Below are 27834 nucleotides of genomic sequence, written 5' to 3'. Positions count from 1 at the left end.
AATCGCATCTTGTATACGATTAGGCAAATCGGTCGCGGAGTTGTTTATATCAAACGCGGTTAACAAAGTCGTAACGCTCGTGATAAGATAACACGCGTGACAAGAGCGAATCTAATTGATAGCCGACGTAAAACACGCTCTTATACTCTTACTCGTTTTCTTCTCTCTCCTTGAATCGCCGCCGCATCGCCGCGAGGAACGGCTTTAATGTAAAAGCAAACGCTTCGGAGAATGTGCCTTCGTGTCGTTGTATCTCACGGCGTAAAGAGAGATTAGATTAATTATCAATAAAGCGGCGAGTTGCCGCTTTGAACACTCCGACATTTGACACGAGACGACGTAATCGTCATCTCGAGATTCAATCTCGATTCAACATATCCCGCGCGTTCAGGGTTTACTATACGAGCAAGAATCGCGACACGGTGTAAGAGTATTAACTCCTTGTAATTCAAAGAAAATTATAGGATTAAAATCAAAATTGTCTCAAGACGTTTCGCGCTAATTGTAAGTCCTTTTTAAATTGTAGATAATCCTCTCTTTAGCCTTCCACACATTTTAGGTAATTAAATATTGCATTAATCCTTATCTTAATTTTATTATTACTCAAAAATTTTTACTTGTGGCGACAATGGAAAACCCAGATCCCGGTATGTTTGGCGGTTGGGACGCGATAAATATTTCCGTTAATTACGGAGCCGACAAAGCGGCTTCTCTCTCGGCTCGCCTCAGCTCGCTTCTACTTTATTGGAATCGGTGGGCAACGCTTTCACGGTATATTACTACTTGAGACCGGCGCGCGGCGTCGCTCGGCCTCCCCGCGGCGTAAAGTGAAATTTATCCGGCGATATCGGCGGCCGATCGCGAAAATCGACGCACAATACGCTTGAACGGCGGCTATAATGACGCTCCCACGAGATTTACGGCGGTAACACGCGCTCGATTCTACCGCTAACGCTGGCAGCGCTTAACTCTATCTACTAGGGGTGTTAATGATATTACGATACACAATCCGCAAGTTATTGACGCTCTCGCCTCGATATTTCCCGCTTGATACCGAAGGCTACAAATAATTACTTTTATCAATATCGTAATATCAACGCGCGTTTCGATTGCATAAGCTTATTATTGTATTACACATTGTATCAAGAATGATATCATGTTGTTGCTTTTTTAAAACAGGATATCACTTATTTACGATGCCAGAGTTGCGAATTATCATTTCACTATTATCTTTGACGTATTTTGCCAAAAAGTAATTTTAATTTTAATTTATCCCCGTTAATTTATCATTATTTAATTGATTCCTGTTATTTTATCGTTATTAAAAAACTTTGAAGATCTTGATTAAAAGTATTATTTTTTAAACTGATGTAACGCGATATGATTATTTATCTGAAAATATCAATATCTTCAAATCGAATGTAAAAATCTGCATTTTAATGTGACAGTTTAAGGAATTCCGTGTTTCTAGTAAGGAACTGGTTAAAAAATATTGATATTTTACACTGGTTAAAAGATATTGGTATTTCATACTAATTCGTCTTATTTCCTGCGTCATATCCGTCCTAGGAAACAATCTTTTACTTTTACGTCATAAACGTATGTAAGTACAGTCTTACGAATGGGCCTTTCCCGTAAAAAAAAAAAAAAAGGAAAGATTTATCGCAAGGAGCAGATTTATCGTAACATTCTACGATTATGTCGAAATTTTCTTTCGGAACAGATAAAGCGCTCGTATACCTTCCGCGAGCGTATACGTATACGCTACGAGCCTCGACCTCGCGGGAAAGCGTCCTGGAATTTCTATACGAGAGGCGAGAAGCCGCGCGCCGCGACGTTATCGTCCGCCGTGGAGCTGTAAGCCCTGGGGAAGGAATTATTCCGCTTCGTGAAATGCCGCGATTTAGCATCGCTTACACGTATACCGGTCGCGTGTATCGCCACTGGTAATCGCCGCTGTTAGACACACTCGCCAGTCGACTATAATCCGATATTTTTAGTCGATACAAGCCGGTCGCCCTCAGTCAAACAAAATTGTCATACCGCACTGCCTTTCAAAAATAACTATAAATAATGCAAAGTTAATAAATAGTTAAATAACAATTAAATATGATTTATTAGGCAGTTTATTAAATAATAATTTACAATTTAAATTATATGAATAATAAATAATATGTGTATAATAAATTTAAATATTAATATATACACACAAATTTAATATTTTCAAATATATATATTTTTTTCATATTATTTCTCAAGCCTAATAAATATTATAATAGAAACTGTTTGCAAAGATAAGGACTAAAGCTTCCCTAACTTCCTCAGCAGGGGACCTTTCTTAGTTATGTCATTGCTCTATCGTATCGTCGCGTCTAGAGCGGAAGTATAAGGAAGGTACGAAATGTCACCACTATGAGACTGAGAAATATAGAGAATATTACATTTACATCATCGAAGAAGGGGGGAGAAAGTGTCAGCCGATGCGTCGCATTCTCCGCCAGCGGCAGTACAATTAATGACGCGGCGAAAAAATTATCGCGACGCCAAGCCGTCAGTGCGATTCGCGTGCACGACGAGACATTTAACGTTCCACATGCGCGCGTGATCGTTACCCGTTAATTTATAATAATCGGTCGATAATAAAATGCCGGATAGGTCACACACGCCGCATATCGTGACACGGTGGGAACGGTCGGCCCTTTCTCTGTCAAAGAAGCGTCTATGCGCGCGAAGAAAAAAAAAAAGGAGTAATAAGCTGTGACATTTTATGATAATAAAAAAATGAATAATTGATCTATATATTCCAGAATTTGAAAAATCTTTATTTTATCATTATATTCACGCGACCTTTAGCGTAATTTGAATTATGAGTTTGTCGTTGCGCTATGCGAAAATTCAAAGTGTAATAAACATTATTAAAATTAAAATTAATGATTGAAATTAATCAATATCAATACTATAAATTGATTATAATTTTGAGGTATAAAATTCGGTTTAAAATTTAAAGCATATTGCGCGATTATGTTAACTATTGCAGAAACCATTCGTCTCCTAATTATTTTTAACGATATCGTCGTCGTCAAGTCGTTGCGGTATCAAATGAATAAAACTATCGATAGTTCATTAGATTTAAGTATCTCAAAACATCCGTTCTCCTATTCTCGATCGCGCGATATTCACGGCCCGGCATATGAGTTGGGACCGCCATAAATACGCCCGGATATGCACCGAAGGGTGCGAGTTATTTTCATAGCCGCGGCACGTTTACGATCGCTGTTGGCGATGATACGCGACGAAACGTGCCATTGGAATATATTCGAGGCCACCGAGATTTAATCGACGAGGCATCGAGCAGAATCGGCGCCGCGAATCACTGAGAAAGCTACCGCGGAAAGATTCCGAGAAGCATCGTAAACAAGTCGCAAGCGATCATTATTACAAAGCGGCGTGCTTCGAGAAGCATACGAATTCAGAAAAGTTGAAACCCACTTGTATTGAAGCCTTAGAAATTAAATAAAAAGTTTTGTTTGCTTCTAACTAGCTAAATTTTTGCACGTCGCGCACACCTTTTTCCAGCCGTCAACGAGAAACGTAAAAGCATTCTTTCTCGCGAGAGTCGCGCGAGAGCTTGTCTTAAGCAACACAAGATCGTATACGTTTTCACTCACCAACTCGTGGAGGGTCTTGAGATCGTTCGTGACGATTTGCGGCTGCGGTCCGTATATGAGACACGGCTCTTCCTCGTACTCGTCGTCGCTTTCCTCGTTGTCGGCGCCATTCGCCGCCTTGTTCTCGGCGGCGATCTCGCGATCGATCTGCCTCTCCATCTGGACCAGCAACGGTGCGAGCATGCCGAACTTGGCGCCGCGACGCGCCACCTCCAGCAGGCATAATATCACGTGTCGCTCGTTCTTACGCATTATCAGATCCTCGGTCTCGAAGAGCAGGCACTCGATGATGCCAAGACTGTTGCGGCACCAGTCGATGAAGTTCGAGACGTTGTCGCGGGCGAAGAAAGTGCCGGCTTTGGCGTTTGGCAGGTAGGGCATGTCACCTACCTGGCTCATCGGCAGCGCCAGGGAGGTTATCGAGCGTGTCATCGGCATTTTGCGGGCCTGACGTCGCGCCACGTAGTCGCCCGCATATTTCCGCACGTTGTTCGCATGCTGCAAATGGAAAAAGAAATCACTCTGGTCAGTGCATCATCTCCAGCGCAAAAGTAGAAGTATAATTTACAGCCGCGAAACCGGTAAAGGGAAAGCAAATCGCACTTGTTTGCCAATTCCAGTAATCTAAGAGAGATGTATAGTTATTAAAAAATGTTTTTTAATTTTTATAAATTTCATAGAATAGATTTTCTAAACTTTATTTTTACTCATTGTTGTTTCGTCCAGTAATATCGTAATTTGCGGCGTCTTGTAAATTACAATTTATAATAATAGCGATTTAAATGTATATCGTGTAGTTCACGTGTACATCAATGTTTCGTGACGTTTATAACAAACGTCGATACTTTATATCCGACGCTTAGAGAGAATACATGTGTACGTTATACGCGATATTTCATTTCACGCCATTCAACACTTTCCCACACACGCTGTCTCCTCTTACATCGTCGTGCACATACATACGTTATTCAGATACGAGACTCGACGCGGCATCAAAATCCTGGATTTACCGCGAGTAGTTGAAATGGCAGATGGCATCTGATGACCGTCATCCCTCCAGAAAAAACGTTTTAATGCAATGTCACGCTATTGATTCAGATGAGTGCGCCGTTTAAGAGAGATTCGAGATGCGTACACCCTTGTATGACAAAGATCAACGGGGGATATTTTGCCGGCTCAAAACCGATAATGGACAATAAGGGATTTAGTCTAGTCGCGTAGTTCACAATGTGAATTAAATGGAAATGGCACAGTTTTCTTTTCAATTTCTACAAAAATTTGACATAAATCGCAGTTTGAAATAATATTACAAATTTTACTAAGATTCTTCTCATGTTCCTCTTTCAACTAATTTTTGGCCTAAACAATATTTAAGATTTACATATAATATTAAAAGAAAAGAAAAGATATTATAGATTGAATGAAGAAACTATAGATCCCTTTCGTGCAATTTGACTACGATCATTCATCAAGATACATATATCACTGGCGGTAGTATTATTTCATCCCTTCAATCCCTTCCTGTTTGTTCAGAGCTCGTTTTTCGCCGAACATCTGCTCAAACGACTGCGCTAGCCTAACTGGGTGCTCGTTTTAATGACAGTGCGTTGAACCTATATGCTGCTCAAACAGAGTTGATGCGAGATGACTCGTCAGGAGGATATTTGGGTTAACATTGGAAAAAGAAGCTGCCACGCAGTACGACCCGGAACAGTCGGCCCGTTAGAAAGTCGCCGATGTTTAAATAAAATCGTATTTCGTCTGAGCAAACATTACGCGCCGTACGTGCAACGTTCGTTAGCTCGCGCGCGACGCATCGAATTTCGATGTCACATATAGTCGGGGAGTGTCTTGTTACTTATAACTCTTACTCTTTAGATACAGCTTCATTGCCGGAAAATTTAGAAAACATTAAGAATTAAAAAAAGGTTGATTATTAACCTTCCCCTCGCCTCCTCCCTCCAATCTTATCTTTATAAGATATTTTATATAATATCTACGAAAATGTTGACAACAATCCTGCATTTCACATTTTCCACGATGCTTAAATTTTTATTTCTTTATTTCCTGAGAAAAAAAGGATCACTAAGAATAATTCAGAGTATGGGAAAAAGGCCCTAAAGATTTATAAGCATAATGACCGGTTGTATCAGAGTTTGCTCTTCTGCTCTATAATAGCCGATTAATTGCGTCATAAAACTCTCAAGTTGTTGCATTGAGCGGCGGCTATTCTAATCTTTACGCATCCTTAATGCAGGCTCGAAATCGAGCTTTCTACGAGAGGCTTCTTCGGTCCAACAGGACGAACGACACACGACTCTTTAGGGCTCCCGACAAAATATATATCTCGTCTACACATGGACTCCATAAGGCCGCGGGGCTGTTTACGCTCGCACTCCCAGACACACGCTCGTAAAAATCATATCTAACGGCATCCGGTTATCTCGTCGGCTCGTTTCGATACCTCCCGAGGGATAATACAAGAGATTAGACGAGCCTGCCAACAGGCAGTCACAACTAAACGCGAGCGACGACGATAATGACGATTCAACGACTGGGGAGCGTTTTGTCGAGAACTCTTAAAACTGGTGGAGAGAATTCTCTTTTCGAGAGATAAATAAGAAAAAAAAATTACGAAACTGGTACGAATTCAAAAACAAAAGTAATATATCAATGCAGTTTTTTTTTTTTTTTCAATACTATAATACTTATGTTCAAGAAGCAAGATAAGTTGTTATACGCTATGTTACATTATTGCATTTACCTTTGATCACTTGTATAATGGCGAGCCAAAAAGTTAAAAAGAAAAAAAAACTAAAAAATAAGCATCCTAATTAATAAAAAAGCAGCGTCCTAATTTTCCCTTTATCAAGATAATTCTATTTGGTTTCTTGTACCGTCATTGAAAAGTGACTTTTATTAGTGATCATCTCATTAATACATTATGCTTATCTCTACTGAACAACATTGGCAATACTTTTTTTAAAATTAAATTAGAGCAAATCAATCAGGCGAATCTCCCGATAATGCGTTGAGCATCACTGCATGCGAGAGGAAGAGTCGCGCTTATAAAAGACGAGAAGCGGCACATATGGTAATACGGTTGGCAGATGAAGCGACGGCAGGATGTCACATTACGTGGCCCCTGACTCCCCCCTCGCTATGGTCGTCGTCGTCGCTTACCACTACGGACGAATGTGCCTAATGAAAATGGCCGTTGCACATTCTACGTTTATAAATTGGAGCGTTTGCGAGACGTTTCATTGGGCCCGAGGGGGAAAAAAGCTTAATGCGTACGAGTTAAGTGTAATGCTGGCACGATATGGAAGAAAACCAATGAGACGTAACCCCAACGAGAGCGCAAGTAACCATTACTCATAACCGTGTAACTTAATTTAGTTTCTGGGGCCGGGCTTACGCGATAAACGATTGTTGAAATTTATGAATAATATTTGCGACGCTGAAGCAATGAATGCGCGTTATTAAAAGCACGCGAACACGCATGGCAAGATTTAATCTAATTAAAATTATTATATCTGTTCGTTTAAATTTTAAATAAATGACGTCGTGATAAGGGAATTATTGATTAGTATAATAAAAATTTTATAAATTCATCTTCCTATACCGTCGTATGTCAACGAAAATGACACAGTACGCTGTTAATGAGCGATCTTGCTGCCGAAGGGATTACGCACCGTACGCATTTTACAACGCAATGTAATTTAAATTCCCGCACAATCCATCGAGCAAAGTTAATTATTATACTTTCTAATGTGTCATTCTTACAGCTGTGGAGAGATTCTTTGCACGGTAGAAACGCGAAGAGATTCCCCGCTAGGATTGTTCGCGATCCTGTCGTTCTTGTCCCCGCTAGAGGTTAATAAACCTCGACCGCGCGTTTGTGCTCCTAACAGTAAGACCTCGGCCGGCACAAAAGCGTCGTGAATCACGGCGTGTTCTACACGCGCGTTGTACGATACCTTCCAAAGCGTCGCACGCGCGCGAACAAGTATGTAAAATCGTGCGAACGTGCTTGCAGTATCTTTATGTAGTCACAGTCAACGACACGTCAACGACAAAGTACTTCCCAGGAAATGATTTGCGTGTCATCGTTAAGGCGCGCAAATGTGATGAATTGACGTTAAACGTTCCGCGTAATGAATATTAAGAATTTTAAGTAAAACTAGTCACAATAAAAATAGAAAGAAAGATATTTTTATAAAAATAATTTGTTAAACGGTTTTCTTTATGTTTCTAAACGCGTTGATATAACGATAATGTTACTATAATGATGATGCGATCCGGAATGAAGTACCGGTATTCGTAAACAGTAAATTTATCACGGAAAGCCTATCGGCATTCATTACAAGAGAAGGAATATCTTTCATAATTGTCCTGAATTGCTTTATAGACACTTAACGTCTATTAACCGATGATCGATAGCGAGGGAGAATATCTACAACTATTATCTCAATGAGTTATTATCCTGTTATCATCATCTATGCTGTAATTTGTCTAACAGCTATTCCGAAGGTCGTAAATAGGAATGGATCTCATTTTAACATGTTATTTTATTTATTTTATTATTGCTTTAAGAATAATTTTGTCGAATTCTAATTATCTCATATGATGTTTTATGTGATTTTGAAGAAAAAACATTTATCGTATCACGGCGTGTTCTACACGCGCGTTGTACGATACCTTCCAAAGCGTCGCACGCGCGCGAACAAGTATGTAAAATCGTGCGAACGTGCTTGCAGTATCTTTATGTAGTCACAGTCAACGACACGTCAACGACAAAGTACTTCCCAGGAAATGATTTGCGTGTCATCGTTAAGGCGCGCAAATGTGATGAATTGACGTTAAACGTTCCGCGTAATGAATATTAAGAATTTTAAGTAAAACTAGTCACAATAAAAATAGAAAGAAATATATTTTTATAAAAATAATTTGTTAAACGGTTTTCTTTATGTTTCTAAACGCGTTGATATAACGATAATGTTACTATAATGATGATGCGATCCGGAATGAAGTACCGGTATTCGTAAACAGTAAATTTATCACGGAAAGCCTATCGGCATTCATTACAAGAGAAGGAATATCTTTCATAATTGTCCTGAATTGCTTTATAGACACTTAACGTCTATTAACCGATGATCGATAGCGAGGGAGAATATCTACAACTATTATCTCAATGAGTTATTATCCTGTTATCATCATCTATGCTGTAATTTGTCTAACAGCTATTCCGAAGGTCGTAAATAGGAATGGATCTCATTTTAACATGTTATTTTATATCTTGCTTTAAGAATAATTATGTCGAATTCTAATTATCTCATATGATGTTTTATGTGATTTTGAAGAAAAAACATTTATCGTATAATTATAGTGCTATTTACATAGAATATTCTCCATCACATTATTTCATCAATCTATTTTATTATGATATTTTGCACTCTTAGAAAACAGGCTTCGCCGCCTATGAGATAATCTATACAAAAAGGTACGATGAACCTTTTGGGGACACGACCAGTTACGTCAACGGACGTCGACATTGGTATTAAAATGCGCGTCAGGACTATAAAGGCGATTCCCAAAGTAAGGTCCTAGACCGCCCGTCGCGTCTTGTGGTCGTCGACGTCGCGTCGGGTCGCGTCGCGTCGTGGCGCCCGCTCGATTTTTCTCCATCTATTTCCGTCCGTTGTTTTTACAACGCACACCCCTTGCATCGCAAGTTTCGGAAGCGCTGGCGCGCGGGGGTCACGGTATATATATTTAGATAGAGGAGGATGAGAGAGAAAAGGGCCACCCCCGTGCACTCCGATTCCGAGAAATTATGAAAAAAGCGTCCGACTGCTGCATTCCCCGGTCCATGAGACAAAAGGAACCAGTCGGCTTGTAGTTCCCGTTTCTTGCGCTCGAATGCATCGGGTAATCCGCGCGATGTTTCCGACAAAGTCAAAAGATTTTCTATATTTCGAAGATGGTCCATTCTAAGAAATATGAAACGCCCCGTTTTAATTAACTCTCAAATTCACCGATATAAAACTCTTCATTTTCTTCATAATTTATAGTTATTTATCGATTTCTCTTAAAAACTTCTCACAGTTTTTTAATATTATTTACATCTGACATATTTTTTTTATATTTTATATTTTATAATTCATTATTTATTAGATTATTATATTTATATATTTTTTTAAAATCAGTATATTTATACGGACAATAATTTTGAAATCATGATACTCTCGATTGTAAGCTAACAACGACTTATGTGAATGGTCCTTCGTACTACTGTCGTTTCCGAACGCACGCAAGCTAGATAAAGGAATAGGAACTCTCAATAGAAATGCTAATGGAGGCGGCAGGAAACGCTCTTGACCTCGCATGCGTAATGTGTTTCCTTGGTGTAAAATACGCAGAAACGGATATACTAGCAACGCATTCATTTTTACGATCGACCTTCCAAAAAGGATAATCAGCCTGCAAGGACGCACATGTGGTTATTTTTCACATATGCGTACTTTATAAGACACGTATAGACATTCACCTTTAAAGTGCCATATGAACGTGTAAAAACAGATTTTAATTTAATTCACGTCAAGACAGATTGATATTTCTCTACTTCTTTCTATTTCTCCCCCGTGCCATTGACAATTTTATTAAGTATAGTCACTTTCTTTAAAAAAAGAAGAGTATTGGACTAATTATAAAAAAATAATTAATTTGGATGTTAACAGACTTTATAATTATAAGATAATGAAAATTACGAGAGTTTATTTAATAGAAACGGGATGAATAGAGATCCGTCCTTTTACGCTTTTCTACATTTCGCGACGTCATAGAACGGTACTAGTCATCATGCCATTTACGATAATTCAACGGCGGCATCGGGTTTCATCAGCTTTCCACTCGATTTCAATTAACTACAAGAAATTTCAAGGCCGCCGACCTTGTTTCCAGTTCCTTCTAATTGCTTTCATATTATATTTATGTTACGATTTACGCATTTGTATTTTCTACCGCGATTTCGATGAATATAAATTGACAAATATGAATTTTCTTCGATTTTATTATCGTTAAAATAACGTAAAACATAAACGTTTTCTTAAATTAATTATTGCGCGCATGTATTGTTATTTCTTTCATACTAATAAAATTTCTTACTTGATCAATTTTTAGCACACTTCAAATTATTTTTCAATATAGTTTTTTATTTTGATACAAAATTATTTCTGTAACAAAATTCAATTTAACCGTTAAAATTATATTAAAATCCTTCGATGTATCATTAAGACTTAAAAGATTCAAATTATGATACGAAATTTATCTTTTTTCATCTAGCAAGGAAGAAGTAGTAAATCGATCACGCGTGATCGATCGCACGTATAACACAAAAATTGCCCATCGGATTTGCATTTATCATAACGTGATCGATAATGCCAACTCACTCGAAGGAAATTGCCGATCCTATTCGCGTTTAATAGCGCTTTAAGATAACTGATAGATTCACAGATAAACTCAGTTAACGAGCGACTCGTCGCCGAGAGGTAACTCGCTCTGCCACGCGCGTCAGAAAAGTCGACGGACAATCGTGTTGTCGGGAAAGCCGGGCTCGTAACTCTCCCATTAATTGGCTCATTAATGTGACCAGCTCCCTCGGATCCCCGGGATCGACCTCGATCGCGCGCGATCTCCTTTGACAGCAGATCCAGTTAACAAGTAAATTCCATTTAAAAACATTGTTTCAAAATTATTTCTTACAAGAATATTGTCTACACACTCGCGATGCACAGCTTCCACAATAGAAAAGATTATAAAATTATAAAAAACAAATATAAAAGCGATTATGCGCACTAGAGACAGTATAATTTTTCATGACAAGTTTCAAACAATGCGTTTTTCACGTAAAATCAAAAATGCGTCCAAACATTTTAATTTTAATTAATATCTACATAATGTGTAGAAAAATAATATTTTTATTTACGGAAGAAGTTTTATTATCTTAAATTATGGGTTTTGTCCTAATGGCTGTTATTCACTCTTACGATACGATATTGCTTGTCCAAATGAGTCTTAAACTGTCTCATTTTAAATAAGCTTTAAGGTCTGCAAGGGGCGCCATAAATTCTAATTCCGAATGAGAGAGGAGCGAGAGAGAAAAAGCAGATAGCGACAATTGCGGTTAATTAATCGCGCACTCGCGAATTCGCAAATTCGCCTGGAATTCCACGACATAATCCAGGATTCGCGATATAAGAACACTCTTCTATTTATGTAAAGATATCTATGGGATTACCATTGAAATGACGTCGCGATCTGCGCGAAGCAACGTCAACTCGGCGTCCTTGCGAGGAGAAAATCGCGAGGTCTTTACTGGATTTGCGCCGTAAATAACTACTTTTCAAAAGCAGCATGGACGATTATATGTACTATTTTTAAGAATATAAAAATTTCAAAATTACTTCTCGTATAAGATGAAAGAGATTAAAAATTAAAAATTAAAAAATCTTAAAAAATGTACATAAGACAGTGATTGAATTATTTTTATTGAATGACTGTAACATAATTGAAGAGTTATTATTTATCGATTTCTCTTAAAAACTTCTCACAGTTTTTTAATATTATTTACATCTGACATATTTTTTTTATATTTTATATTTTATAATTCATTATTTATTAGATTATTATATTTATATATTTTTTTAAAATCAGTATATTTATACGGACAATAATTTTGAAATCATGATACTCTCGATTGTAAGCTAACAACGACTTATGTGAATGGTCCTTCGTACTACTGTCGTTTCCGAACGCACGCAAGCTAGATAAAGGAATAGGAACTCTCAATAGAAATGCTAATGGAGGCGGCAGGAAACGCTCTTGACCTCGCATGCGTAATGTGTTTCCTTGGTGTAAAATACGCAGAAACGGATATACTAGCAACGCATTCATTTTTACGATCGACCTTCCAAAAAGGATAATCAGCCTGCAAGGACGCACATGTGGTTATTTTTCACATATGCGTACTTTATAAGACACGTATAGACATTCACCTTTAAAGTGCCATATGAACGTGTAAAAACAGATTTTAATTTAATTCACGTCAAGACAGATTGATATTTCTCTACTTCTTTCTATTTCTCCCCCGTGCCATTGACAATTTTATTAAGTATAGTCGCTTTCTTTAAAAAAAGAAGAGTATTGGACTAATTATAAAAAAATAATTAATTTGGATGTTAACAGACTTTATAATTATAAGATAATGAAAATTACGAGAGTTTATTTAATAGAAACGGGATGAATAGAGATCCGTCCTTTTACGCTTTTCTACATTTCGCGACGTCATAGAACGGTACTAGTCATCATGCCATTTACGATAATTCAACGGCGGCATCGGGTTTCATCAGCTTTCCACTCGATTTCAATTAACTACAAGAAATTTCAAGGCCGCCGACCTTGTTTCCAGTTCCTTCTAATTGCTTTCATATTATATTTATGTTACGATTTACGCATTTGTATTTTCTACCGCGATTTCGATGAATATAAATTGACAAATATGAATTTTCTTCGATTTTATTATCGTTAAAATAACGTAAAACATAAACGTTTTCTTAAATTAATTATTGCGCGCATGTATTGTTATTTCTTTCATACTAATAAAATTTCTTACTTGATCAATTTTTAGCACACTTCAAATTATTTTTCAATATAGTTTTTTATTTTGATACAAAATTATTTCTGTAACAAAATTCAATTTAACCGTTAAAATTATATTAAAATCCTTCGATGTATCATTAAGACTTAAAAGATTCAAATTATGATACGAAATTTATCTTTTTTCATCTAGCAAGGAAGAAGTAGTAAATCGATCACGCGTGATCGATCGCACGTATAACACAAAAATTGCCCATCGGATTTGCATTTATCATAACGTGATCGATAATGCCAACTCACTCGAAGGAAATTGCCGATCCTATTCGCGTTTAATAGCGCTTTAAGATAACTGATAGATTCACAGATAAACTCAGTTAACGAGCGACTCGTCGCCGAGAGGTAACTCGCTCTGCCACGCGCGTCAGAAAAGTCGACGGACAATCGTGTTGTCGGGAAAGCCGGGCTCGTAACTCTCCCATTAATTGGCTCATTAATGTGACCAGCTCCCTCGGATCCCCGGGATCGACCTCGATCGCGCGCGATCTCCTTTGACAGCAGATCCAGTTAACAAGTAAATTCCATTTAAAAACATTGTTTCAAAATTATTTCTTACAAGAATATTGTCTACACACTCGCGATGCACAGCTTCCACAATAGAAAAGATTATAAAATTATAAAAAAAACAAATATAAAAGCGATTATGCACTAGAGACAGTATAATTTTTCATGACAAGTTTCAAACAATGCGTTTTTCACGTAAAATCAAAAATGCGTCCAAACATTTTAATTTTAATTAATATCTACATAATGTGTAGAAAAATAATATTTTTATTTACGGAAGAAGTTTTATTATCTTAAATTATGGGTTTTGTCCTAATGGCTGTTATTCACTCTTACGATACGATATTGCTTGTCCAAATGAGTCTTAAACTGTCTCATTTTAAATAAGCTTTAAGGTCTGCAAGGGGCGCCATAAATTCTAATTCCGAATGAGAGAGGAGCGAGAGAGAAAAAGCAGATAGCGACAATTGCGGTTAATTAATCGCGCACTCGCGAATTCGCAAATTCGCCTGGAATTCCACGACATAATCCAGGATTCGCGATATAAGAACACTCTTCTATTTATGTAAAGATATCTATGGGATTACCATTGAAATGACGTCGCGATCTGCGCGAAGCAACGTCAACTCGGCGTCCTTGCGAGGAGAAAATCGCGAGGTCTTTACTGGATTTGCGCCGTAAATAACTACTTTTCAAAAGCAGCATGGACGATTATATGTACTATTTTTAAGAATATAAAAATTTCAAAATTACTTCTCGTATAAGATGAAAGAGATTAAAAATTAAAAATTAAAAAATCTTAAAAAATGTACATAAGACAGTGATTGAATTATTTTTATTGAATGACTGTAACATAATTGAAGAGTTAATACTCTTTTGGATCGATATTATGCACGGTGGCACCGTGTGCTCGAAGATAGTGCCAGCCGACTTCTATATAAGGCCCTACCATCGAGGCGCCCGGTATTTGTCATTTCCGACAGGAAAGGCCGTGCGCCGTCGCTCTTGGCTTCTTTCGGGATATCGTGATTAATATGGAGTGCCTGTCGACCTTTAAACCGCATGACAAGTACCATTCTCCAATTTGTTTTAAAAAAAACGCTTTTCATGAACCTGCCTTAATGTCAAAAGCTTCCTTTTACGTGTCAAAGAATACAGTTTAACAGATTTATTTTTGGATGATTGAGCGAAAGATATCTTTAAATTGATTGCAAAATTTAATTATTATTACTATAAATTAATCACTACTCACAAAAATCAATGGCCGGAATGTAAATAATTGATGATAAATGCACATCATTTTTATGAGGATTGATTCTAAAATTTAATATTTCTCGGAAGATAAATCTGTAATCTATCGCCTATTAAAATTTTAATTCTAAATATAAATCCGCTATAAAATTATGTTACTATATTTTTCTTCAAACTATTACCGTTTGAAAATTATAAATAATTCATCATTATGAATACGCAAAGATCATATTTCTATGCTTTCGATTATATACAAAGATATATAAAACGTTATGTAACATTATCTCTAATCAGCAAGAAATCAATTAAATGCAATGAACAGTTTTCAAGGAAACGAGTTTTTATTTAACGTCTATAAATTAATATTCGCGAAAATAATACTAGATTGTAAAAATTATTATTAAAAGATTATTCAAAGGAAATGTATACAAAACTACCAAATATGGTTGAATATTTCTCCCATCGCTGCATTTCGTTTACGTTAGGCTGCGATGCATATTGCATGCAGATGTCTGCGCGCCTCCCTCACCGGACATAAACGGAGCAAAAAAAAATCACAGTCTGTAAAAACCGCCGCAAACGATAGAAAAGAGAAAGAAATGCAGAAAAGAGCTCCCAGAAGTGCCGGTATCGAGAGCACTGGGGTTCCTTATCGTTTCTTGTCGCGTATCTTATTATGCTCCCCGCTTGGCCACTCGTCACGGCTCGTAAAGTCGATATATGCAAAAGCACTGCTACCTCGCCCTCCCCCTGTTTCTACTTACTGATACAACCCAATCTACCCCCTGCCACACAGGTAAGAAATTCCAACACCTCACTTCGAGATTTGCCGTAATCCTTAAACCGGATTCAGACTAAAGTACGTTGCGCTTCGCTCTACAATCCGAACGTATCTAATGCTGAATATCGAGGCTCACATATGTACATCGTCCTCTCCTCAATCTCATTTAATTGCGATGTTTCAATTAAACTTAAAGTACATCGTATTCGATACAACCTGCATTTTCTATTTAATTTTCTCTGCCTCTTTTTATTATTCTTTGCAATTTTTTATTTTTCTCATATTTGTATATGTATAATTCAAATTAAGGAGAACTCTTCATTGCAGCTATGTTGAATTATAAAATTATTAAGCAAGATATATAGTGATTTTTTTTTTCTTGTGGAATATATCAAAATAAATTATTTCTTTTTTGTATACCATTATTTTCGCGTTCGCTATTATGGATTGATAAAATATGCAAAAATTTTCTTTTTATTATCCAGCATTAATAAATACATGTGTAACTCACAATATGCATGTGTCCTACATTTCCAGCGAAAATAAACCTTGTAATACAAGATTTAAGGCTGTTAATTAATCCACGAAAAAAAAAAAATATTTTAAACATATTTTATCAATTCTATCGAATGCAAATATATAGATGATGTATATATAGACATGATTTTTCGCTTTTAATGTCATAATTAAATATAATTGCTGAATGGGGAGAGAGAATTAGGACGTTAATACGTTTATAAGAATTCGTGCAACGACACAATCGTCTTACCGTGGTCTAAATCCGGCTTTAAGGTGCATACCCGATGCGCCGCGAGCAGCCGGTGACTTTCTCCGGGTTGGCACATAGGGAACGCACGCACCGCACCGCGAACGAGCCGCCGCGATTTTATCGTCCTCTCCTGCCTACTCTAAATATTTCTCTGGCATGAATTTATAACGACGACGCGGGCCGGCGCGTTGCTAATAACGAGCGCGATCCAGCCGATACTCCGGCATTTATACGAGCGTCGCGATCGGATACTCGTCGCGAATCCGGTGGTCATTATGAGCGCGCGCGACGGGGCCCGTGGCGATGAATGGGGCTCGTTTCGGTGCCCGGACTCGAGCAACTTGCATTGGATCGTCGTCGTAGATCAGTGAAAGTCGGCTTGATCCGGACCGTTCCACGATCGGCGCCTGGATCACGATCGATCGCGCAGTATCGTTCCGGGAAATATTACGTCCGGCGTCACGTTGTAAAATACAATCGATAAAAATTTAAGAGTCCACGATATCTGATATATTAGAGAAGATCATATTATTGAGTAACATATATTTTAATTAACGAATCAGTAATAATATTGCCCCCGATTTGGCGATTCTTGTTGATTTTTCGTTTCTCCGATAATAAAAACTTGACGATATTTATAACCACGCCATATACACCGCGACACTTATCTCACCTCGTATAGTTGCCTACAAAATGCACGAACTTTACGCTCGTTATTTACACGCGACTGTGACCTGACATGAGAGCGTCACGATTGCCGACCGCGTTAATCGAGTAATTAAAGCATTATTCATTGTGTCCCGCATTTTTTTTAACGCCCTAATTTGCCGTGCCCTTAATGACTTGTTAAAATTGCTTTAATAATGCCCGAGCTAATAAGCTGACCGTGTATGTACAGTATGTACATCGTCGACAGTCGATTGGTCACGCTACGAATGACTACTCTCTCTATCCACCGCTGCAGTCGAGTAGTATGATTGAGTGGAAAATACAGATTGTATACACATTCTTTTTTTTTTATTTTAACCATCGTGTCCATAAAAGCCAGTGATTTTAATATACAAGTTTTATTTGTTGTCACTTGTCGACAAAAAAATATGCATGCTGCCGCAAATATATAATTTCAATTTCGTTTAAGCAGACATCTATATTAGTCATTATACATTTCGCAGAAGCACAATGTTAAATAAATTATCGAAAGAAGAAAAATATATGTATATACTTTGCAAATCAGATGTGTATGAAATTCACTATCGAATTGTCATTAAAAAATATTAAATTTAATTCTTTTAATTATTTAATAATTAATTAAAAATTGATATTAAGTTTCTAATAAAATCGCAGAATAAATGCCAGAAAAAATGTTATTGATCTATGGAAAATGTGTTCAAATTTTCGAAGACGCATTAACAGAATAATGGTGATAACGGCATATTTTAATAGAAATATAGATTAAAAGAGCTCTTTAACGCATTACTCTTCGCTCTTCCCACTCTGCATTAAGCTCAATCGTAATTCACGTCACGCAGGACGAAGAGCTTCCGCTGGACGTCACACACATCCTTCTTCCTCCTCGTCACGATGCACACGTGCTTTTTTGATGCGTTTTTAACGCGTGGCGCGTGCGTTCGTGAATGGGGAAAAAATTTCGACAGGAAATCGAATTTTAAATTTGTCTAGCATCATCGGAACTATTTCCACATTTTTAACTTGCGCTCAAATTTCGTGTTTATATTATTAACGTTAGTATAATGTCTGTGTGTTTTATTTAAAGTTTAATATAATATTTTAATGTACATAAAATATTTGAACACAGGAAAAGACTTGCGAGTTACATATCGTTTCGAGTAACGATTTGACATAAAATGTACGATGAAAAAAATTACTTACGCGTATTCTAAAAGAGTTTTATTACTTTTGTGTATGTAATCATACTTTCACGATACTGTGTATAGGTGGATGTTTACGAAGCGGCGAGAAAATAAACGCGGAAAGAGCCAGAGAACGTGACAATCGTGTTCTAAGATTGAGGCCAATGGGTATCTCGATCGCGGGGGAATTTTTCGACGATGATAGCCGCGTGATAAGGATCGCCTGCCTCGTTATGACTGTACGAGCACTTAACCGCACGGATAATCGTGCTTCCGCGATAGTTATAGCTTAAGCAAATCATTCGTGACACTTACTTTACATAGAGCAACACCGGTGTCCAGTCGGTCCATAAAATTGTCGAGATTGATCCTCAGTTCCGGATACAGGGCGTTCAGCCATTCAGCCAGGTCCTCCTTCATCGCTATCAGATATTCCTCCGAGGACTTGAACGGCCTGTACGATCTACCTTCCAGTAGCACCGACATGATTTCAACAATTTGAAAACTAAAAGCGGAAAGATATTACATTGTATTAAAAATTTGATATAAATTATATATTAAATTTAAATATTAAATTTAAAACTAGTCCTTTTTCTTTTTCTCGACTCTACTTTGATTTCACTTTTGTATTTAAATATTTATTTAAATAAATAAAAACAAACATCTTTATAAACTGTATTATCAATTTTATTTTGTCTACTTTTTTAAATTTAAATATCACCTAACAAATCAATTTATTTTTCATTATATTATCACAAGTTAAAATTTTTCATAATTTTGCACTTTCGATTTACCGGGAATTCCGCATCTTATACAATATTTTTCCACTTCTGCTTGCCTAGAGCATTCAGAGAGAACTAACGTAACTGAAGAAACTTCTTAGTCTTACCGTGACAAGGGAGAAAACTTCCCCCACCCTTTGAAAGTCCCGAAAGGACTAGGGTTATTCATAGTTTAAAAGAAGCCCCACTGAGTACAATAGAATTCTAATTTTTTTAAAATCTTAGAAATTTTATTTACTCACTTTCCTTTACTGCGTTTTTAACCAATTACATAAAAATGTTTTTCTTTTATTTTTCTCTATATTTTCTTTCAATTTTGCTTTTTCTTGCTCCTCCGTCCAAAGCTTGATTATGTATTTATTTCATATGGAATGCAGAGAATGTAATACAGTACATTTAAAGAAGAAAAATTATCTTATGTCCTAGTTTGCGATAGATACGCATTCAATTAAATTCTTATGATTCTTCGTAAACTTTGAAATATCGCGAAAAAGTCATGATCAACGTTATTTATCGTCTCGATGAAAGCTACATTTGTTATGTCCGGGAACTGCAACGTGCCGCTAACGGAATCCCGATTCGTTTTCTCACGCGATATTTCCACGTCCAGATACCGTTGCGTATGCAAATCCGTGGGCATTATTTCGCGATGCAAGAGGCAGATTATAAATATCCAATGAATAAAAAAACGCGAAGCCAGACAATGGCCACTCCGAGTGTCGTTGTTGACAATGGCGCGGTCAATCCCGCGATATTTTCCCCATGGCACGTCATTCAGCCACCCTATATGTGTATGTATACATATCAATATGTGTTTATTTCGGATGCATTTTGCCACGATACCTTTCGTATATGATAGAATCTCGATTATACATATATGACTCGGCTTAATCAAATATAAATAAATCTTGTCTTAAACATAATTGTCGGATGACGTGATTTCTTTGATTTATTTTTTGCCTCTTTTTCTCTAATAAATAACAAATTTGTCATTACTTGCATTTTTCGACGTAAACATTTGTTATTGTTACATTTTATGTGTGTTATATTCTAGAAAAGTGTGTGTGTGTTTTATCTCTCTCTATCTCTTTCTCTCTCTCTGCAGATGTACCACCATTATCAACAATTTCATTCAAGGACGAACAAACTGTCCATTTATTATTTATTTATGTTTTTACATTCTTCTACTTTCTTTCAATTTTTATTTTCCTGCTTTCTCTTTTACAATAGATTTATTTCATTTTAAACATATGAACGCTTTACCTTGTTGTCCATTGAGTCATTTAATTCTTATTTCGTTTCGGGCGGTGACGCACATAAATCTTCATCAGCTGCATTGTGTACAACTCATCAACTAATGTATAGGTTAATAGTATCGAAAGTTCGCCAAGTCGCAATGTCGCAAGTGAAATCATTGTAAGACATTGCTCTGATATATTTTGAATAGCATCGCATCACAGAATGACATTTAAGCGTGCTCGGTTTTCATTGAATGAAAATTTCAGTGCGACGCAATAAAACAAACTTTAATATTTGATAAATAAACCTACACCACGCATTCGAATAAACCCATATAACTCGGATAATTACACGTCTACATTGCCGGATTTAAAAAAAAAATTGGGACAATTAAAAATAATTGTTGTGAGAATAGAAGCTATTCCGTAAAAATCTTCAACAAGTAATATTTTATTATTTGAAAATAGATAGGACAAATGTACAAACACATTTTTCTTCTTCCAACAATTCTGAGATCGTTGACCGCTGTGCAAAAAAAATTTAATACTCTCTCCCACTCTCTAAATATTCTCATTTTTCAACTGCCTGTATATGTTGACCAGAGAAAATAATCGTGGGAAATGATCCACACACGCGCCGCCGGGATAATATCTAACAGCAATAAAACGCCCCATTCATAGGACCCCATGAAGCTTCATTTCGATGTGGTCTGAGCCCCTCTAATTCGACGAACCTTCGTCAAGAGTTGACCGAAACTGGTTTGAAAATAATGGTTTAGTAATACGTGCAAACACATGATGAAATTTAACTTAGCAAAGAATTTTAATTCGAGATTTAGTTCAAATTTAGAAAGTGAAATATGACGGCTAATCAACTTTTCGTCAAAGAGATTATCAGGACCTACTGCTCGGAGAAACTATAAAATATTTGAAAGAAGATTTGACGACTTTGGACCTTCGGACCCCATAATTTATTAACTACATAGTATCATATGCAAAGAACGATAGAGAAGGGAGAAGAGAATAAAAAGATATCGATAGAGATCCAGACGAAAAAGGAACCGACGAATAAAAAGCTAGTCAATCGTGAATTCGTGCGATAAAAGATTCGTGCGCCGACAGCGACGATCACGGATTATGATTTACAAAAGGCTGCGAAATGTCATCGTATCACGTTTCCCACGACGCGATGCGCGCGCGTCTCGCCCCATATCGTTGGCGCCTATTTGCCGCATATCAAATGTATACACAGTTGAAAATGCTAAAGTTTAAATCGATAACGAATAAGTAGAACGATTCACGGAACCGACTCATTTGGAGCAAATAGCTTGAGTATAGCACTCTATCGATTCTTCTTCTTCTTCTTCGAGAGAAAGATGAACGCGTGTAATAGTTCACGATATAATTATCTTGTATCTGGAATGCTATGTCCCGGATATGGGCTATTGATAAAATGTATTGTAAGTATTATATATGCAGATTATATGATTTAGTCATACTTAGTTTGATAATTATAATTAAACGCAAATGATTCTCTGTATGACTTCAGGCGTTAAGATATAATTATCGTAAAATTATGTTATTTAAAAAAACAAGAAATTAAAATATTCAGCGATATACACGGTGAATGAAAAACGAGGGTGTGTCTGTCAGCGGCTGGTGGCTAATTTACGGGTTAACTTACAACCTTTATCGCCACCCGCAAAGCCGAAGGTCGCTAAATCACAGCGGGGTTACGAGCGTGCAAAACATCGTTACATTCCGCCGGAGTTCGCCGTGGGTTTTATAATGTCAGCGCAACGCGAAGGAATCTATTAGAGATTCGCGCAGAGATGCACCGTGAAATTTAATCCTTAAACACGCACGATTCACGCGCTATCCTTTTCGTAATCGCAAGCGAAAGACGCGTTCGAAAATTGATAGCGTCCTCCTTTATTTCACGCAGAGTGGATTTAACGGGATTTTATGTATTTCTTCTTTCGCGCGATTCTGTGATAAATAATCGATAATTTTACGTGTCGAATAGCGAAAAACGCGTTTCCACTTTGACGCCGAAGTAACACAGATGCCGATTATCGACGATGATGTTATCAACGTCATAGTATTTCATAATTTATGGCGTAGCTAGCTTTATGATTATATCATACTGCCAGCTATATATAATTGCTTTTTAGATATGAAATTCAGTTATGACGAATATTAATAAAATTCTTTAAAATCTGTATATAAAATCTTGTTACGACTCATTTTGAAATTGAATTTTATCGAAATTTATGAAAAATATATATAAAGAGACTATAGAATATTAATAGAGAGATTATATAATATTTCGGTTTCGGATTATGTTATGAAAAATATTAAGGGATAGAAGTTTATATATAATAAAAGTAAATATTTTCCAGATTAATATCACAAAATATTTGACTTTAAGTTTCTGCAAAAGTATAATCGCGTTCCCGACACTGCGCAGTTTTTCGTGACACTTGCGCATGAATGCCATGATGCACCGTTATGTCACGTGTAGCGCGCCTTTGAAGTACGCTCACGTAGGTAAATTTACGAATGCGCTTTTTTCATAGGGAACAAAGCGTGCGCGCGATATCTATAGGGCAACCAACTCTTAATATTCCGTCCCTTTCGTGTCGCTCGATAGAATAATAAAGAGCCGACGGGCTCGTGGAACCCTTTCTCGGGATATCAGCGCGAATAATAAAGTTGCGCGTTCGAAGGAAAATATAAACGCGGATATCGTGCGGGGTTTTTCAAGAAACTCATTGTCAGTCGCAATAAGTCACACGAGAGAAGTAAACTAAATCTTTCGAAACATCTTCCCGCGCTGATATCGTAACAACGGGGTAACAGATACGGTAGGACGGATGAACGGGATTAAAGATAAGCGTTGAACCGGATTAAATGAAAAAATAATAGTTAGTCTTTACGAGAGTCTCGGCGACATATTTTATTATCTTTATGAATCGTCCTAACTTACAGACACGCACACACGCGTGCATAATTTTCTGATCCCCACGACTTACTTAACCAACTCTTCTGATCGCCAGGAAGCAGTTACTCTTACGTCTTATTACTATAATTTCTCTGGGGCGCGCGCGAGTTTACTTTAATCCGATTCATCCTCCCCTCAGTCTCATTCATCGCCGGTTATGATAAATGTTATGCGCGTCGTCATCATGAAGTTATGCAAACAAGGGTAATATGTAATATAATATTCACGTATATAAACGATAATGTTTTAAAAATCTACATGTTTTTATTGCACAAAACATTTCTTCATATATTTATATCAAGATTCTATTTTAAATAAAACTCTTTACGAATAATTATGAACACAATTTCCAATGTTCCTCTCTTTTTACATTACTTTATGTCCTCGTAATCTTACCACATTTTTTATAATTTTGTGATTTATAAATACACCGGTATACATATGAGAGGCAATACGTGAGTGTTGCTCGGCTGCCGCTGGCCGCAATTTAATCGCGCACGTTAAAGTAATGTTACGTTATGCACGATCAATGCGACGACAACATTCTTGCATCGGACCAAAGATAGCACCGATACATTATTATTAAAGGAAAACAAGATCGCGATAAATTAAAAGTCTCGCTGCGTCGTAATTATGGCGATGGTCGATGTGATAATTTCGCGAAAGGTAAATATAGAAAACAAATCCGCTCGGGACGTACATATAATGCTCGTTTCATATAAGCGCCACGCAATTAATGATCATTTGCTCTTTTACAGCCCATTAAATATCAACTATGTCTTTTTTTTCGTCGCATGAGTCGTCCCACGACAAGATTCCGCATAATTATTCACGATAAGATGCATCGCAATTTCATTTTCGATAAATGTATCTAATAGCAGAAGTATCTATAACAATAATGCAAAAAGTACTATAAACAATAAAAAGATTGCAAAATATCTATATACACATATGCAAGTTCTTCATCATGATAACAAGAAAAGCAAACGATTTTCATAGAGACATTCAAGAAAAATCTGTTAATTTTGACAAACTTGGCGAAAATTAATTTTTGTAATTAAATGTAAATGCATCAATAAGTATTTTATAAATGTCTTTTTTTTTTTTTTTTTGCAAAACGGATATAAATTTTCTGTTCATTTACTGCATATAAAATATGCAAGAGAGAATTTTCGCAATAACGTGCAACGACTTTCGCGCGCACGCGCGAGCAACATCTCGTCATACAAAATATCTTCTCTTAAAACATTTATCGTACCATAACTATAACACTCTGCTTTTATTGCATCGTAACAACGAACATTCTACAATTATCCAAGTGTTATTTCATTTACCAAGAGGAAATTTTCAGCGGAAACGAAGAAAAGGCATAATGATCACATCGCGAAGTAGAAGAGATTGAAATTCGAGATATTATCGTCGTCGAGATATCAAGAACCCACTCACGCGTATAATAAAGAGAACATTTCTTTGTCCGCGAGATAGCTCATTTTAAAAATTCTTATTAATATACATTACAATGTTTAAAAATGTAAACATAATCCTGTATACAAAACACATCATAATGGCATCTATTTTCAAAATAAACACAACCAACTAGTATACTCGGCGTCATTTATATCTTTCCATCTAAAAGTTAAGTATTTTTCCAGGACGAATATATTATATTTAAATTTTCGTCATGACAGATTTTTCTAAAAATTAATTTTTTCGTAATAATTTCTTAAGACTCTAAAGACTCTGTAGATTTTATAAATTATTTTAGAAAAAATTATTCATAATTATACATCGCAAAAAATTGTCAAAAAATAACTTTTTAAAATTTTAGAAAAAATTATTCATAATTATACATCGCACAAAATTGTCGAAAAATAACTTTTTAATTTCAATATCTCAAAAGAGATATATATTGCGGTTTTCCTCATTTAACGGACAATATGACAATTATCCCGAATGGACACTCTATATATATCCGGGAAACCGGATGCGTAAGCCGGCGCCTGTTCCCTCTCGCGCGCGCACACGCATCGAGTTGTTACGAGACGCATAATTGCGTTCGGGCGCGCGCGCGCAGATAGTCGGACCGATAAAACGATCCGGAGCGCAGAACGTCGGCGTGTCGTAACGCCTAACGATTTCATTCATTTCGCGCGCCAACGGAATGAACCTGTTCCCGACGACCACGACGACGACGACGACGACGACGGGTCCGATCGGTCCGACTACGCCCGCGCGAATGCAAATCCGTTTCGCGCATGGTCGCCCATGGACCACGGTGTTCGCAACGAGAAACGCGATATCTCGACTACGCGCGGTCCGATAATGTCCGGAACACACCGACTCCCAAGTCGTTTATCATTACGCGCCGGCCCGTAAAGTTCCCTTCGAGCGCGCCGAGATTGATCACCTACCGCCTCGGCCGGACTTATTGCCCTCTCCCCTCTTTCTCTCTTTCTCCTTTCTTTCCATACGTCTTTCGTCTCTATTCCTTTTTCTACTTCTTTCCCGAAGAGCGCAATTTCCACAATTTCCATATCGCGTGCGAGCTATCTACTTTAAGTCGAATATCGAAAAAAACTCGCGAAAAAAAGATACTACATATAAAGATAAAGATCGGTAAAGAAACGTCAACTCTACAAATTTCAACATGATCAAACGAGATTGGTAAATGAGAGAAACTTTGAAAATTCGGTTCAAAATCAGTGTAAAACCATACGCTTCTGACATTATAATTTCTCCTCCTGGGGCAATTCGCGTATGTACCTGACAAAACTAGCGGCACGGTTAATTCCCCTTCGCAAAAATTACATGCTTGCTGATTGCTCTAAGGATCATGCTGTCATCGGAATATCAGAATGTATGTATGCGCTGAAATCCAACTTAATCCGATGCGCGAGAGCGCACGTCTCTCGGCGAACGCATCTCGACAGCACATATAGCTCGCGATACGTGCAACTGATTTTCCGGCGATGCGATGACAGCCGTTCATTAATCGCGACGTTTGCAATGTTGCAATCATTGCTGGTCGGCGTCGAGAGCGAACGAGAGACCGAGATTTAACGAGAGAAATGTTTTCGACCACATTATCGTCGTGTTAACGATATTAAACCTTTAACAAATCGCATAAGGGCCGCGTGTTCTCCTTCGAGAGATAAATCTTTTTCTCTTTCTTTCTCTCTCTCTCTCTCTCTCTCTCTCTCTATTTCCAGCACTGATTTGTTGCATTTAACATGACGATCATTATCGCGAATTTACGAGTCGTGCAGCCTCGTGCATATACGCATTGACGAGATAAAACCGGTTCGCGAGTTAATCAGTCTGTTAATCAGTTTCTAAATATGTCAATCGGTTGTTAAATTCTGCTGTTTTTATGTAGTGTTTATTATTTTGTTTTTTTTATATATTTATATTAATTAATCCTGCATTATATGTTTTATGTAACATTTAATTTTTGTTTAGAAGTCGCATAGAGCGTATATATACACAAGTATATAATTATTCTAAAACATTGTAAATAGAGTATTATCTCTCTAATCTCTGTTAAACGTAGACGACAAATCGTTGATAAAAAATATCTGCAATTACTAAAAAATTAAATAATAATAATTTCGTTACAACTTTTAAAATTTATTATTACCAAGATAAAACTGTTACATATTCCTTTCAATGTTTACTGAATTTGTTTGCTCTGTGCAAAGTCAAGCGCGATGAGAGATTGCTCATAAAATATTTATTCGCAAACTCCTTTTTCGCAAGCTTCGCATCCTTCGATCGAGAAATACCTCGCTTTAGCGGTCGAAAGTGATTAGTTGCATATCCAGTCGCTGCATAAAGTGCATTTGCTCCGCGCTGCGCTGAGGCAAGTAACGAGCGCACGCGGCTGTTTGCTGCCCCTCTCGGAAGAAAATCTTATGAATGAGCGGGTTCCCCATTCACTTTTAACCGGAGAGCACCCGTAACAAGCAGCACGCTATTCTGAAGTCTCGATGCTCGCGCAGCACGTAGCAAATCCTCGCGTAAACGCAATTGTGTTGTCGCAATAGAGTTCATCTATGATCGAGCAATAGAATAGCAAGTAATAGTAATGCAAATACTATTTGTCGATCGTGTGATTTTAGTACCGTGCAATGTGCTAGTGCGATAAAGTCATTTATCGTATTTATATTATCATGGAATAATAGTGATCCGAGAATAATTGATACAATTTATTAACATAAAATATCGATTATTATAAAAATATAATAATAATAAT

At 37.0% G+C, this 27834-nt stretch overlaps 1 protein-coding gene across 4 annotated transcripts in view; it reads right to left on the bottom strand.

Annotated features, from left to right (window-relative positions):
- The window catches only part of LOC115239372 (GAS2-like protein pickled eggs), a 68509-nt gene that overhangs the window by 34018 nt on the left and 6657 nt on the right, over window positions 1-27834 (bottom strand). For all 4 annotated transcript variants that reach the window (XM_029813857.1, XM_029813858.1, XM_029813859.1 and 1 more), the window contains exons 2-3: window positions 18874-19063; window positions 3669-4166 (exon numbers count right to left, since the gene is read on the bottom strand). In XM_029813857.1, coding sequence (XP_029669717.1) covers window positions 3669-4166; window positions 18874-19044 — 669 coding nt within the window. In that variant the 5' untranslated portion in view covers window positions 19045-19063. The remainder of the gene's footprint in view (window positions 1-3668; window positions 4167-18873; window positions 19064-27834) is intronic.

The sequence above is a fragment of the Formica exsecta genome, unplaced genomic scaffold, assembly GCF_003651465.1.
Source record: "Formica exsecta isolate Colony F162 unplaced genomic scaffold, ASM365146v1 scaffold38, whole genome shotgun sequence".
NCBI classification, from domain to species: domain Eukaryota; kingdom Metazoa; phylum Arthropoda; class Insecta; order Hymenoptera; family Formicidae; genus Formica; species Formica exsecta.
This window is presented reverse-complemented; position numbering and strand designations above follow the sequence as displayed.